Here is a 16,718-nt window from a genome sequence, read left to right as displayed (position 1 = left end):
AATGAGATTGGAGGAGCTGATTTCCTGGGAAGTGTCTGACTTTATTAGTTGGGAAGGGTGTAGCCCACCTCCTACAGGGCCTGGGGCTGCCCCCTTTTGCCAACCCTCCCCCCCCTTTCCTCAGAATCCTTTCAGTCTTCGCCAACCCCTCTGACCTCCTTGCAACCAGGCCCAGGTTGCAAGGAGGTCATTTTTGTCTTCCAATGGGAATATTCTAGTAGGCTTCTCCCCAGATAGCCACTCTAGGGCATCCAAGGCAAAAGAGCGAGCTTCAAAAATGTATATAGGGTAAAGTTGGTGACCCATGTTTATAGGAACCTGCTTTATGAATGGCAAGAGTTACACGTTCTACACATATTATCTCAACCATTCTTTACCACTCTATGGGGTAGGCACTATCGTAACCCCCGTTTTACAGGTTTTGGACCTAAGCGGTTCAGAGAGAGTACATCGCTTATCCAAGATCACAGTTATTAAGAGGTGGAGGGGCGCTCAAACTCAGTTCTGTCCATTGCCAAAACCAAGTCTCTGTCCATCAAGTCACTGTCTTCAAAGGCCAAACATTTGTTGAGGCCCTACTATGTGTAAAACCCTGGGGCCAGTACTATGATAAATATCCAGATGAATGAGGATGGGCAGCTCTTGCATTCCAGGGAGACAGTTTCTAACTGGGCGGTAGTATAAATGTGAGGAATTCTGTTCCAAAGCAGATTGCAGTAAGTGCTGTCTCTAAGGACAAGCAGAGTCCCATGGGAACGTGAATAAAGGAGGGAGATTAATCCATGCTGTGTGTTTGTGAGAGAGGGAGAGAGAGAGAGAGAGAGGAGGAAAGAAGAGAGGAAGAGGAGAAGGAGGGAGTGGGAAAGAGAGAGAAAATATGAATGAGATGGGTGCTGGGCAGAATTTTTCTAAACATGGGCTTGGTGTTGCACCTCGGTGGGTTGGAGGGCTTCCACAGGCTGGAGTGAAAGAGGCTGAACAAAGAGCTTGAGCAAGAAGCCAGGGCGAGAGCACTGAGAATCTGCTCAGCAGTCAGGCCCGTGTGGTAGGTGGAGAAGCAAGGCTGGCAGGTCAGTCAGGACCAAATTAGGGGAAACTTGATGCCATGGAAGGGTCTAGGCTTGCTTCTGGGAGCAGTGGGCAGCTGCTGACAGCTTCTAATAGAGCACAGGCAGGAAGTGATGATGCAAGCTTGCAGTGAGATCTGGCAGTGAGAGGTGGGGATGTGGCCTTTGCGTGGTTCCTCCCTTCTTTGGCCAACACCCACTGCCAGGCTGGCCACTCACGAAGAGAACTGGTTCCAGCCGTGCAAGCTCCCAGTCTTAGCACAGGCTGAGCACAAGGCCCCTTCAAGGCCTATGGGAGGGGTTCAAAGAAGGGAGTGTCCTGATGTTTTTTTTGGCTGTCGGGGAAGGTGTGGTCCAGTAGGAAACATTGAGGGTCCTGGGGTAGGAGATGGCGGGCATGGGCAGGGGAAATGGAAAGGAAATGTATTCTGAGACATGGTGAAGTCTTTTCAACTCAGCCAAAGCAGAATAAGTGCCCTCGCCCCTTACAAATTCAGGCTAATTTCTGACTTTGAAAATCTTTTTTAAGGAAGTACAGATGAATTTGTCTTTCAAGTGCTGTAGAAACTCAGTGAAATCCAGAAACCAGTTGCCAGGCCATTCAATTCACCAGAATTATTTTTTTGATTCAGTTATAAGAAAAAGTGGTAAATGACTATAGCCAAGTTAATATCAGCACGTTGGGCTTCCCTGGTGGCGCAGTGGTTAAGAATCCGCCTGCCAGTGAAGGGGACACGGGTTCGAGCCCTGGTCCGGGAAGATCCCACATGCCGCAGAGCAACTAAGCCCGTGCGCCACAACTACTGAGCCTGCGCTCTAGAGCCCGCGAGCCACAGTTACTGAAACCCACATGCCACAACTACTGAAGCCCATGTGCCTAGAGCCCGTGCTCCGCAACGAGAAGCCACCGCAATGAGAGGCACGTGCGCTGTGACGAAGAGTAGCCCCCGCTCGCTGCAACTAGAGAAAGCCTGCTTGCATGGCAACAAAGACCCAACGCAGCCAAAAATAAATAAATTAATTAATTAAAAAAAAAAGAAATCAGGATGCAGTAATAACCAAAATGGGAAAATAATTTGAAAAAGAATAAATACCTGTGTATGTATAACTGAATCACTATGCTGCACACCTGAAACTAACACAACATTGTAAATCAACTATACTCCAATATAAAATAAAAGATTAAAAAAAATCAGCATGTATTTTCTACAAGATTAACGAAGAGTAGCCCCCGCTCGCTGCAACTAGAGAAAGCCTGCTTGCATGGCAACAAAGACCCAACGCAGCCAAAAATAAATAAATTAATTAATTAAAAAAAAAAGAAATCAGGATGCAGTAATAACCAAAATGGGAAAATAATTTGAAAAAGAATAAATACCTGTGTATGTATAACTGAATCACTATGCTGCCCACCTGAAACTAACACAACATTGTAAATCAACTATACTCCAATATAAAATAAAAGATTAAAAAAAATCAGCATGTATTTTCTACAAGATTAATGAAGAGTAGCCCGTGCTTGCCGCAACTAGAAAAAGCCCGGGAGCAGCAATGAAGACCCAGTGCAGACAAAAATTAAAAAAAAAAAAAAAAAAAAGCAGCTAGTTTAGCTCACAACTCAAAAAAGTGCTTTAAAAAAAAAAATCAGGATGTCAACCATAAAACTACCCACTGTGGATGACCACAGGCAGAATCAGCGGTGCACGTAGAAGGTGACAGTCTAGGACCCATTCGAGGGGTATGGGGGAGGCAAGCCTGCCTCTGTAGCCATCTTTCTCCAGGATAACCAGCTCATGCATCCTGCACACAGGAAGGGCCGAACGAGAAGCATGAAAAAATCCTTTTGCAGCTTCGCTTTGCACAGACTCTGGCAAGAGAGGAGCGCTCTGATGTCAAGAGCTGCCCAGAGGACTCTGTGTTGCTGGACAAATGTGTCACCTCTCTAGCACCAGTTTCCTCCTCTCTGAAACTTCTGGCCCTTCCAGTTCTCTCATCATTCTGCCCTAAGGGCTCTCAGGGTAATCTTCCACGAAGCCTTGCTGATTCTGAGCTCCATTTCCAGCCTGAAAGCACCAGCCGCTCCACAGGTAGCTGAGAAAGGCCAAAAGGGCTCTAAAGCCCTTTCCTTACTTTTCCACTATTGTTCTTCAGATGGTAATAATGTGGAATACCTTTTTTCTCCTGCTGCTGCCAATTTATAACTGGGTCAACCACAGCAGAGCTTTCTAGATGATGGAATTATAAAATATGCTTATAACCTTTGGTGTGATTATGTAAATGCATAAATTATGGGTGTTGGCAACTTCAGAAAATGGTTCTGATCATGACATGTGGATCCCTGTTCTCCCTTTCCAAACATTAAGTATTTGGCTAAGGGAGACAGAGCAGGGGAATCTCCATTTTGGAAGCAGCTATTATTATTCCTATTTCATAGACACAGGCTCCAGAGAGGTCAGGCTGCTGGCCCAAGGTCACACAGCAGGCCAGTGGCAGAAGCAGGACACCAGCCTGATTGGACCCAAAGCCTTGCTTCTTTACAGTGCATCAGACACCTCATGGAAGGGTCTGGGACTATGAAAATCTACGTTCTGGTTGGGTGAGAAATTCATTTTCTGGTTAGCTGGATATTCCTGATAGCTGAATTGTCAGGTTAGGTTAGGTTAGGAGGAGTGGGGGAAGGCAGAGACGGAGGTTCTCTAAAGCCTAGGATTCTTTTCCCCACCAAAATCCTGCTTCTTAAAGTGTATGAGCCTCTCCCTCAGTGGTTTCCAAGCTCCTCATGGACACAGTCTCAGAGGTCTGGTCATGATTATGGTGTGGGGCAGTCACCTCTGCATTCAAATCTCTCCTATTTGGTTCTTCTTCTTTTTTAAGAAAATATTTATTTACTTATTTGGCTGCACTGGGTCTTAGTTGCGGCCAGCGGGATCTTCGTTGCAGCCTGTGGGCTCTTAGTTGTGGCATGCAGGATCTAGTTCCCCAACCAGGGATCAAACCCGGCCCGCTGCACTGGGAGCATGGAGTCTTAACCACTGGACCACCAGGGAAGTCCCTCTCCTATCTGGTTCCACCTAGGTGTGTGCTGTGGTTTTCATTTGCATTTCCCAGATGACTAATGCAGTTGAACATCTTATAGATGTTAATAATTGTTAGTGGTACCCTTTTTTCCTCTGTCTTATCTCTCATCTTTCTGCGTCTTTGCACCCTTATCCCCTCTCCCAGGACCTGGCAAAATGCAACCCTGAAAGAGTCCCAAGTCCTGGGAACCCAGATTTCTCTATGATGGCAGTTCTCTGCTCCAGAGTGTCAGCTGCCCTTTAATGTCTTTCTGCCCTCCTTGCCAGCCTCACCTCTCAGCTTTCTACCTCCTTGCACGTGACTCTCCAGCCAGACTGGCAGTCTCAGACCCTCTCTGAGTCTCTGAGCATTTGAAGGTACAGTTCCCTCTGCCTGGGATGCTATGACCCCCTCCCCCACTCTACCTGGTTAACTTCTTTTTTAATTTTTTATTTATTTTTTAATATTTCAATAAATTTAACCAGAACAAACGTAACATAGGGGTAAAAAAAAAAGATTACAAAAACTTAAACTACATCTTGACAGAGACCTGTAGGAAATAATGTGCAAACCAGCGCTGGTCCCCAGAAACACTTTGCATTAACTTTTTTTTTTTCCACACACACACCCTGTATTTTATTTTTACAAGAGAGAAATAAACTGACACCAAGCATTGTAAATGGATGACCACAACAAAAGCAACAACGATTGCAATTACCAAACATGAAACACACTCATACTATGTCATAATATTGACATTCAGTCCAGTAATCCTCCACTGTAACAGGGACCTGGTTAACTTCTGTATACCATTCAAGTCTCAGATCATATGTCACTTCCTCCAGGAAGTCTTGCCTGATGCTTCCCCCACCCTCACCCACCAGCCTGGGTTAGTTGCCCCTTGTTTGTGGCTAAGTAACATCCTGTACTTCCCTTCATAACACTTATCACGCTGGGTTGCACTTGCCTCTTTGCTGATCTGTTTCTCTTGCTCCCTTCCTCATCCCTTTGAGGATGAGACTTTGTGTTGTTTCACTTTTATATCCCGTGAGCCTTGGGCATCAGTATATTTGTTGAATGAACAATCTGGCCTGGATCCCTTTAAAAAGGATAAAAATCTGCCCTTCTGGCCAGCTATCCTAGAATCAATGATTTCAGGCCATCATCCTTCATCCCCCACATCAACCCTCCTATTTGACAAGGTCTCAAGGAAATGGACACTTATTGAGGGTCTACTGTATACCAAGCACCAAGCCAGACCCTTTCTGTGTGAAGTCATTTTCACAATTTAAAGGCTTAAGACTCCATGTCTAGATGGCACTTTGAAATTCAGAGGCTCTGATGTCCAGTCAATGAACAAAGGGGAAAGGAGTGATATTACACTTTCCATCTTGACAGTGGCAAAGAGATGTCAACAGAGGAGGCCCCCATGTAGTGCAGAGCTCTTAAGTCCCTGTACCTTCAGTGCCTGGCACGTGGCAGGAGTGCATACAGTATTTGTTGGGTAAATGAACAAATGGTTGAAGAGGAAGCACAGAAAGAAAGAGCAGACTGGAAGCTTAGAAGACCCAACATTTCTTTCTGGACCTGACCTAATATATTTCCCCCACGTGTTGATAAACAAAACTAGACACTGAAGTATTTTTGTCATGGGCAGCTGTCCACAGTGCCAGCTAAGGCTGATTCTTGTGATTTCTGCTCACTCTATTGACTAAAGGGAGCTGTAAAGGGAGCTGAGAAATTTCTTTTCTGAAACCAGGAGGAAAAGAAAACAGATTTGGGGTGAACAGTTAGCAGTCTCTGCTGCGGGATACAAGGACGGTCTTGCCTCTGCCCGTGTCACTGGGTGGCCCTGAGCTATCACAGGATAAATGGATGTTCACTCTAGAACGGCCCTTGGGGATCATCCAGATTCAGCTCCCTGATTTTACAAATGGGAGACTGGGGCCCAGAGAGAAAAGTGACTCCTTGACTTGTGAAAGAGTTGTTTGGTGCTAGAGCCATTTGGTTTTGCTTAATTGGTCAGTGCTTTAGCTGCAAAGTGGGTCTTTAAACAAGAAAACCTTCCCATCTCCTTCATAAAAGTGCTGTGAAGTTCACATTTCAATGATAAAGAAGAAAGCATTAAAAGCAATACAAATTAAGATGTTGATGATACAACGATTGTTACAATGGTACTGAATATAAATAATCCTTTCTTTAGTTACTTAAAAGGCTCTTCTGTGTCCTGTGGTCCTTAAGAGTCTTCTTCCTTATCAGGAACTTCAGCTACCCCCATAAAATACGGCAAAATTATTTAGCTGGCCATGTGTGTGAGGGGTGAAAACCACTTTTGATAAAAGAGCAATTACTAATTGTGTAAATTTATGCAATTGTTTATACCTTCTTTGAGCTTTAGTTCTTTCATCAGTAAAAAGGAAATGATAATACCTCCAACTAAGATTCGTTGTGGGGATTAAATAAGAAATGAAAACCACTTGATATAGTATCTTGTACCCAGTTGGGACCCACTTAATGTAAATTTCTGTTCTTGCAGAGTTAGGGTCCTTTCTGTGAATACCTAGGGGAACATTACACACAATGATTGATGTAATTGCTCTTGAAAGGGGCACTTCCAACAACATTTAATCAATAAATATAATCTTTTCCCAATATCTTCAATCGCTGAACTCATTGCCTAGGATCTACAGTTGAAAAGAAAAGCATCTGCTCCCAAAGGAGACTGAAATGTAAACAGAAAAGCCCAGCACCATGTGACAAGATGCAGGAACAGAAAGAGTGATGGTGTGAGGGGAGGGCATAGAAGTCTGCTCGGTTGAGTGATGGAGGGCTTCCCTAAAGAGGCTGTATGCTTCATGGGGGAGGAGTTACAGCTGGGCAGGTAAAAGGGAATGGAGGGGGGAGGACACAGAGGTGTGAGGAAGCACATTGTCTATAATGAGGGAGCTATTTTAGATATTGCTAGAACCGTTTTTTTTTTTTAAAGCTTTAACAAAAGAGAAGGGACAGGTGACTGTGATGGCAGTGGGTTTCCAATTTTATCTTGCCACACGTAGGGAGCCACTGAAGAATTTGGGGCAGGGAGATAATGCAAAAGGGGTGAATGAAAAGAACTGGGAGAATGACAGCCAGTGAGGGCTGCCTGGCTGAAGCCCACATCCAGCCCCATCATTCATTTAATCATTCAACAAATAGTTCCTGAGGACCTGCCATACACCAGGCTGAATTCCAGAAGCTGGAAATCAGGCAATGAACAGGACTAGCAAGGTCTCTGTTCTCATGGAGGAGACTGACAATAGATAAACAAGTAAACAAGGAAGTATCAGATAAGTGCCTCTTGGAAATTAAACAAGGTGATAAAAGAGTCCCTGAGCGGCTTCTCCTCACCCTCTCCCCCTCCTTCCGAATACTCACCAAGCCTCCTCTTGAGTTTTCCAAGGAGGTTTTGCTCCTAGAAAAATCTCTAAGGTAAATAATTAACCTAGCTCTCTCGGTGCTTCCAATAAGGCTTCTTCCCCTGGGCCTGGTCAGCTTGCAATCCTCGCTTCCGGACCACCAATTCTGCCAGAAGTCTCAAGTCTAAAAGTTAGGGGATGGTCATAACAACCTTGAGACCGGTCCTGATCATGGTTCCCTCCGCAACCTGTAACCCCCCACTTCGCCACCCCCGCTCCTGGCTCAACCCTCCCTCCTCCCTTTATATAGATATAGCCTTTAGAAGAAAAACATTTGATAGTGTGATTGAAATTGTGCATTCCTCTCCTCTGAAAAATGCAAACTTTTAAAACTCGTCCTCCTCTGCTGGCAAGAGCCGCCCTCCTCCCGCATCCCTACCCCCTGGGACTCCCGAGGGCTGGGCGGGGACTCTCGGAAGCGGCGCGTTCCCGGCACCCGGCACCCGGCACCCGGCACCCGCGCTGGAGGCTGGCTCTGCACCACCAGGGCTCACCCTTGTGTAAGTCAGAGCTCCTCAGCGCCGAAGGGATGTGGGCTGAGAACCAAAAAGAGAACGTAGTAATAAATGTAGCTGAAGAAACGAGGGACTAAAAAAGCAGATTTCCCAGTGTGCCCCGTGGTCTTCCCCCGTTTGACATATTTACTCACCACGAGTTTTTTTTTTCCAAAGAAAAAAAATTTTTTAATTATGAAAACTTTCAGAGACAAAGGAAACTTTTAGGTAAACCTAGCAAAAGTCCCAGGAGTGACTTCTGATTTTGCCTAGCTTCTCTGAACTGCCTGATAGTCATAGTTCGCCCTCTGCGGTCTATACCAGTCAGGGGGGACTAGGTTAGGGGCCCTGCTCGGAGGGGTTTTTATTCTAGTTAGGGCGAGAAGACTCTAATAAAAACTATTTTTCCTTTCTTTTTTTTTTTTCTCCCCTGGCAGATTACACCTCACAAGGTGTTTTCACATTCCTGATGCCTTTAAAATCATAAACTCAGAGCTGAAGGGAAATTTACAGATCAAGCGGGGGGAGAAGGGGATGACTACCTGGCATATATTGGGCCACTTCCTAACCGCCTGCCCATGATAGACATTGCTAATCGATCACTCATTCATGATTGAACACATTTATTGGATGCCCTCCATGTTCCACATGTTATGTTAGGAATACAGCAGGAAACCAGACAGACTTCTTTTGCTACCCTTATGGACCTCCAAGGGGAAGACAGACATTAAACAAATAATTACGTGCCTGAAGAGTGTTTTAAAAAGGCAGAATATGGGGGCAGACAAGGGCATCACACACCTGGAGGTAACCTGGCGTTGGGGCAGGGGCAGGAAAGGCCTCCCTGAGGAAGTGATGTTTAAGCTGAGGTCTAGATGATAAGGAAACTGAGTCTTTGCGAGGGTGAAAAAGGAACCGTTACGTGCTAGGATAAAAGACTGGCGTGAGTTCAGGGCATGTTTCATGGCTAAATGAGGGGGCATGGATCGTAAACGGGGGGTAGGTTTCTGGAAGGAAACAGAGGTTGATACAGCCAGGCCTTGAAAAAGAATCGGTTGATAGGAGGAGAGGGTTGGGACAGCCTGGGCAGAGGTCACATTTATTGTTTATCCTCCCCCTTCCTAGGAATTATTCTCTCACCTGCTGTCATTAAAAAGAAAAAAGCTATAAATTATTGACTATCTGCTATGGGGTGGCAATTCTCACGAATTCTCGCATCTTCCTTGAGAGATAAGTATTATTTTCCCAGTTTTACGGATAAAAAAGGCTTGGGAGGACTAGAGACACTTGCTAAAGTTGGTCACCAAGTAGGCAGCAGGGCTAGGATTTGAGCAGCTGCACTTTCCACCACAACTCGTCACTGCCATAAAACCTCAAGATGGCTTGCTCTAAAGCAGTCAAGTAAAACTTGGGGAGCAATCAAAGAGCATTGACAGAGGAACTGGAAATACTCCGGGAGTTGGTGAAGGGGGGGCGAGGGGGGGGGAGGAAAGTGTGGGCAGAGAGGCCGCAGGTGAGTGGACACCGTTAGGCAGAGGAGTGCGCGGCCGAAACCGAGAGGTGGCGGGTGGTGGGGAGGATGGCGAGGCGTCCTAAGTGACTGAGAGGGCATCCCTGGACTGCTCCAGGACTGCACTGCGGGGAGGTGCCCTGCTCTAACCACTACCCGGCCCGGCCCAGTTAATCATTTCCTGACCTTCCTTCCTCCTCTCGCCCAGCCCGCAGGATTGCCACATCAGCCTCCCCCTCCCCCTACTCGCCTCCTGGCCCTGTTGCTCCTTCGCCGGGTTTTACAAGGAGCCTCAACTTTGAGGCAATGTTCGTAACAGCCCGGGACGTCCTCAAGGCCGTGCCCCGGAGAGATAGCAGGCTCGCTAGGGTGTAACGCTTGCCCTACCGGCCGCTGGAGGCCTGCCCTATCCTCTTTTCTACGAAGGGGTCAGAGAGGCGGGGATCCAATCCAATCCCGGCACGGATTAACCAATTACAGACTCGGTTTCCCCTGCGGTAAAAAGGAGGATGGTTTAGAGCAGCTGGCGGTGTGGTGCGAGGTTTAAATGAGGTAGCGTGTTAAGTGCCTGGTTAGGAGACAGCAGCAGGTGTTTAACAAATGTTAGATCCCTTCCCTTTTTATCACCTGGTAACCGGGACCGCCCTGCTCAGCACACCCAGGTTAGTTACCTCATTTAAACTTACACCGGAGGGTGAGGTACGAATGTCCGACCACGTGCTCGAGGTAATGCAGCTGGTGAGTCACAGTGACCGGGTCTGAACCCAGATTCACGATCGTCCCCGCACTCAGCACCCAGGTGGCTGGCAAAGGCCACGTGTTCAGAACCTAGAACCCAGTCAGTATCGTACCTGTCGCAGGGAGCAGACCACTAAACCAGTACTGCTCTGGGACCTATGCATCCCGCTGGGCCACCGGGGGCCAGGCCCTTAACCCCTCTGAGCTTGTGCCTTCGTGTGTAAAATGGGGGCTGTCTGTCTGCCCGGGTGGTTTTAATTTTCTTCTTCACACTTTCTTGTGTGGCCAGATTTTCTACCGCAGTGTAGTCCGGCCACCACACACTACGCAGGGTCAGTCTTCTCTGACTGTGAGCGCTCGCCGGGCCGGGGTAAAAGCCGCGGACCGGCCCGGCGTGCCCCGGCTTGGCGCCCCACCCTACCCGGGGCCGGGGGAAGCCGCGGCTGCCGGGGACAGCGGAGTTGGGAAAGTCACTTCCGAGCGCTGTCCGACGCTGGGCCACCAGCCTGCGAGCGCGGGGACCCCACCCCGCGGGAGAGGACGGGGGCGGGGCCGGGCCTGTAGGCGGGGCCTGCCCAGGGGAGGGGAGGGGCCGGCCTGGGAAGACGGAAGCCTCCAGCCTAGGGGTGGCGGCAGAACCCGGATGCCGGAGCACCACGTTTTCCGGAGCCGGGCTTCGGGAGACGGCGGGCGGGAAAACCCGGCGCCCGGAAGCTTTTGCTTTCTTTGACGCAAGGGCTCGGGACGCAGCCGCCGTCGGCAGAGCGCCCGGCGAGGAGCGACCCCAGGCAGAGCCTTCGGAGTCCCTCCTCCTTTTTTTCGGGGCCCGAGTTGCGTCCCCTCCTAGACCGGACGGGAAAAGCGCCGCTCAGGGGCGCAGCTTTGTCTGGGCTGCAGGGCGCGCTGGGGGCCCTTCGCTACCTGCCCCGGACCCGCTTCCTTTCGCTTCCCCCCATGCTCCGGCGACTAGATCCACGCCGGGCGAGCGGGCGCCGGGACCTCGAGAGGTCTCAGAACTCGGGCGGCCGAGGTCGGAGTCTTTCATCAGCCCGGGAAGGTGAAGTTTGAAAACAGGCTGCGGGCTGAAAAAGCTCAGAAGGCTGATCGAGCAGCTGCTTTGGAGGGGCGGCTCGCGTTGCCTTTCAGATATTTTTGTTTGTTTGAAATTGCTTTGGGATTTCCGAGTGTATGTGCTGTAGGACAGTTATTAGGTTTATGTAATGCTTTTGCATTGCTTAAGCATCTTATCTCCTTCTGCCGGGCCCCTCGGAAGCCCCAGTGCCCTCTTATTGTCTGCTCTAGCGACTTAAGATCGCACCGGCCACACTGCTTTGATTACTTCCTGGTAGGGCCCTGGTGCCGCCGATAGAGTCTTTGTTTATAAGCTTTGAGATGATCAGTGGTAGTTTGCGTTGTAGTGTAAAATTTGAATTGTGCGTTTCAAAAATCTTAAGTTCATTTGAAGAAATAAAAGGAGGAAAACAGCAATGGTACGATTTAGCTGTGTGACATTTCTCATTGTGGGCCGGAGCTGGGAGGATAGTTTAGAGAATGCCTTGACACTTTTGACAGGTTACTTAAATGTTGATCATGTCCTTGGAGAAAAATCCAGGTAAGGCCACAAAGAAAAATGTACCCTGGGATAAGGAATGGAAATAACTGCGGTTTCCTTGAGCTCTCAGAGGTTTGATGCTTTGCTTGCCTTTGTAAAGTCAGATTGTCTTTTTCTGCATAAAGCCCATGAAGATTAACCGGTTAATTGGTTTTATGGTGCAGTATTGCAGTTCTTTTATGAGGGTGTAGAAACTTACCTACGAATGTTTCTTCTACAGTGAATGTTGAGTATGAAACAACAAATGAGGTGTGTCAAATTGCTTTACAAATTAGTTGGTGTTGTATTATCTATAATTGTAGGTAGAGCTGTGGTGCTGTAACTGTAACCCCCGCCCCAGGGATTGAAAAAAAAAAATGACCAAAGTAAACTCTAGGAAAAGCATACCTCATGAGGAATGATGAAATTACTTCTCCTCATCTGTGGAACTACAGGGATAGATACAAAGCAGACAGCACACTTCTGGCTGTTTCTACGTAAAATCACATCAAATTTTAAAATGGCCTCATTGGTCACATGCATCTAAAAAAAGGAAAAGAGTTTATGCAAGTGGCAGATATCCTGTTGTGAGTCAGTCTTGCCTTTGTCAGTCAGGGCGTCCACTTGAGTGTGGAAAAGAGATACAGAAAATTGAGCATCTCTTGAGGAACTTAAGTTAAATTGGAGCATAACTAAGAGGCTTGTGCTGATAAAAAGAACAAACTAGTATGTGTAGTCTTCAGGGAGGGGTGATTTTTTTTTTGACATCTTTTTTGGAGTATAATTGCTTTACAATGGCGTGTGAGTTTCTGCTTCATAACAGAGTGAATCAGTTATACATATACATATGTTCCCATATCTCTTCCCTCTTGCGTCTCCCTCCCTCCCACCCTCCCTATCCCAACCCTCCAGGCGGTCACAAAGCACTGAACTGATCAGGGAGGGGTGATTTCTATCCAAGGGCTAGGATGTCATCTTTGCATCTTGCAACGAAGTTTGTCTTTGACATTGCTTTGGGAGGGTGATTTTAGTCATGTGCGTGGATTTGTAGAACCAATAAAGCTAGTTTTGCAACTTTATGTGGGTTTTTTCCTTCTGCTCATATTCTACGAGTTGAACCCATTTCATGTGGGCCTTCCGCTTTAACTTCTTGGCATCCATTCGTTGATATAGTCTCATGTTTTTGTATTGAGTTTGATCTTGTTCTTGCCCGCCTGTTGTTTCAGTGATTAAATGATTATTAAAGCTGTGAGGGCTTCCCTGGTGGCACGGTGGTTGAGAGTCTGCCTGCTAGTGCAGCTTGAACACGGGTTCGAGCCCTGGTCTGGGAGGATCCCACATGCCGCGGAGCAACTGGGTCCGTGAGCCACAACTGCTGAGCCTGTGCGTCTGGAGCCTGTGCTCCGCAACAGGAGAGGCCGCGGTAGTGGGAGGCCCGCGCACCGCGATGAGGGGTGGGCCCCTCTTGCCGCAACTGGAGAAGGCCCTCGCACAGAGGCGAAGACCCAACACAGCCAAAAATAAATAAATAAACAAATGTGGGGTTAAAAAAAATAGCTGTGAGTCCTTGACTAATTCATCATCTTGGAGGGCTATGTGTTCTGGCCTTTATTCTCCAGCACTCTGGAATTTCTTCCTGCGTTTGTTTCTTTCTTTTTGGGTAGCCAGTGTGTGGAATAATGCGGTGACCAAGTATTGAGTCTGATTACATTCTTATTAGGGAGGGAAAAATCTCTGTTTTGGCACTGGGACACTAAAATTAATGCCCTTGCCTTGTTTTCTTTGGGAGTTTGCAGTTACACCACAGTGAAACAGCCTTAAGGCAGCCAAGCAAATTGCAAAAGACCAGCATCCTAGGCTCTCCTAGGTAGCAGTACATCCTTGGAAGGTAGTTCTGTTTCCTTGGAGCATCGGTTTCATTATGTCATGTTAAAAAAAAAAGCGGGGGTGGGAGTAATACTTCCCATTTACTTCACAGGTTGTTGTTAGGATGAACAAGGTAATTTTTGTGAAAACTTTGAGAAACTCCAAACACTGTTCAAGTAATAGGTGGTATTATAGGTCAGAACATCTTTATAAAGAGGACTCTCAATAAATATCTAAAGCCCCTTAGATAGGGCCTGGGATGGACTGGCTTTATGCTGAATTATGCTTTTCAAGGAGATATATAATTCAACAAGATTAGAGGTGTAAGAAGTAATTATACTTTACAATTAACTTGAGCTTCTTATCTATGGGAAGCCCTTGGTATATATTATTGTATATGTTTTATAATTGTGTACCACAGTGGTTCTCAAGCTTTTTGTCTTCAGGACCCCTTTACCCTCTTAAAATTATTAAGAACCCAAAGAGCCTTTGTTTGTACAGCTTATATCTATTGATATTTGCTGTACTAGGAATTAAAACAAAAAAATTTAATATATATTAAATCATTACAATTAGCAATAATAATTCCATTACCTGTTAACATAATAGTTTGTATAAAATAACTATACTTTTCAAAGCAAAAAAATTGGTGAGAAGATTGGCATTATTTTAATTTTTGCAACTCTGTTGTCTGGCTTAATAGAAGACAGCTGGATTTTCATATCTGCTTTTGCATTCAGTCTCTTGAGATATCACACATCATGTAGCTTCTGGAAAACTCCACTGCATGCTGGTGAGAGAATGAGGGTAAAGAATAAAAGTAACATCAGTGTTATTTATGAAAATAGTTTGAGCTCATGTACCCCATGCAGGGGTTTTGGAAACTCTCAGGGCCTCAGGATCACACTTTGAGAACCCACTTGTATACAATGATAGTAACAGTTAAGGACACCTGCTCTGATCAAAATAGCTTTAAAATATTAAAGAATTCCTTAAGGCCTTAAAACTAGCAACATTTATGTCTGTGTGGAGACTTACAGAGTTTATAAAATGTATTAGCTGGGACCATGGGGTCCAGTAGTCAGTCCCTTGCTCTCAAAAAAGTTACAGTCTAATCTAGTTGGGGAGAGATAGGAAACTAACTGGTTAGAAGATTAATCCATGTTGTGGTTTAAGGTAAATGTTGAAAATAGCAGTCTCCTAATGAGGTAAAAGTTGATTTATGTCTAATTTTGCTAAAGGCATTATCATATTTATTTACTTATTTATTTATGGCTACGTTGGGTCTTCGTTGCTGCACGCGGGCTTTCTCTAGTTGCAGTGAGCGGGGGCTTCTCTTGTTGCGGAGCACTAGGCGCGTGGGCTTCAGTAGTTGTGGCTCGTAGGCTTTTCACAGGCCTAGCCGCTCCATGGCACGTGGGATCTTCCCAGACCGGGGCATGAACCCGTGTCCCCTGCATCAGCAGGCAGACTCTCAACCACTGCGCCACCAGGAAAGTCCCTAGGCATTCTCATTTTAAATGAAAAAATTTTAAATAAAAGAAACTAGGACATTCTCTCAAGGTTTTTGTTAAGTGCACATATCAGAGGTTATTTTCAGAAGCTGGAGGCTTGGGCATTTCATATTTATGTGGGTAAAAGAGTTAAACCAGTGGCAAAATACTGAGGAGAAAACCCAAATTGTTTAAAAGGATGCCCTAAACACAACTGTTTTAATAACTAAGGAAAGCCAAAGACTTCAAGCGTTTGGGTTAAGTAGCTGGTTAAATTGGAGATATTTTAATAGCATAGGCATGAGAATTTTTCCGTGATTAATTCTTCAAAGAGTTGAGAAGGCCTCTCTTTTTAAAAATAATTAATTAATTAATTTTTGGCTGCATTTGGTCTTCGTTGCTGCATGCGGGCTTTCTCTAGTTTCTGCGAGTGGGGGCTACTCTTCGTTGCGGCCCGCGGGTTTCTCATTGCTGTGGCTTCTCTTGCTTGCAGAGCACAGGCTCTAGGCACAGGGGCTTCAGTAGTTGTGGCTCTCAGGCTCTAGAGCGCAGGCTCGGTAGGCGGATTCTTAACTGCTGCGCCACCAGGGAAGTCCGAGAAGGCTTCTTAAAGTTTCTAGTACATGCTTGCCCTCACGTTACCTAAGGAAAGTAAGTGTAGGGACTTCCCTGGTGGCACAGTGTTTAAGACTCCCCCTGCCAATGCAGGGGACACGGGTTCGAGCCCTAGTCCGGGAAGATCCCACATGCCGCAGAGCAACTAAGCCCTTGCGCCACAACTAATGAGCCTGTGCTCTAGAGCCTGCGAGCCACAACTACTGAGCTCACGCGCCAAGAGCTTGTGCTCCACAACGAGAAGCCACTGCAATGAGAAGCCTGTGCACCGCAACGAAGAGTAGCCCCTGCTCCCTGCAACTAGAGAAAGCCCGCGTGCAGCAACAAAGACCCAACGCAGCCAAAAATAAATAAATAAATAAATTTATTTTAAAAAAAGAAAAGTAAGTGTAGATTAAGTAAATGTTTTGCAGTTTGGGGTGGATATTGGAGATAAAACCTTTTTTGAAGATCCATTTAGTAGGATGGTGTTCTGATTATTGATTCCTTGTCATTGGTAATAAATCTGTAGTTTGTGATAAAGCTTGCGATAAAGGTGAGAAATCCCGTTGATGGGATGATGAGTTATTTTGTATCGTATTTCTCTCACAACCTGAATCTAAAGAAGACTCTTGTATGCCCAGTAGACTAAATTTTCTAGGTAGGACCAGTCATTTGTTCATCATAAGGTCAAATGCGTTTACTGCATTTTAGTAATAACTCTGTATGAAATAATTTATTAAGTGCCTAGAGTGTAATAAGACAGTCAGTAAATATTTGCTTAATGAATGAAGGAACTTTCTTCCACTTGGATGGTGGCTGGAATGGCCTTAAACTTTATGTTTAAAATAAA

The 16,718-nt window shown here is 46.2% G+C and overlaps 1 protein-coding gene across 2 annotated transcripts in view; it reads left to right on the top strand.

Moving 5' to 3' along the window:
- Window positions 1-16,718, top strand: part of USP3 (ubiquitin specific peptidase 3) — a 206,842-nt gene that overhangs the window by 104,937 nt on the left and 85,187 nt on the right. Inside the window, exon 1 of one of the 2 annotated variants that reach the window (XM_024735154.1) lies at window positions 11,256-11,378. The exons of the other annotated variant lie outside the window; for it this stretch is intronic. Coding sequence (XP_024590922.1) covers window positions 11,276-11,378 — 103 coding nt within the window. The 5' untranslated portion in view covers window positions 11,256-11,275. Of the gene's footprint in view, window positions 1-11,255; window positions 11,379-16,718 lie in introns of those variants that run through there. 2 annotated transcript variants of the gene reach the window in all.

The sequence above is a fragment of the Neophocaena asiaeorientalis genome, unplaced genomic scaffold (genome assembly GCF_003031525.2).
Source record: "Neophocaena asiaeorientalis asiaeorientalis breed wild unplaced genomic scaffold, Neophocaena_asiaeorientalis_V1.1 scaffold264, whole genome shotgun sequence".
NCBI classification, from domain to species: Eukaryota; Metazoa; Chordata; class Mammalia; order Artiodactyla; family Phocoenidae; genus Neophocaena; species Neophocaena asiaeorientalis.
This window is presented reverse-complemented; position numbering and strand designations above follow the sequence as displayed.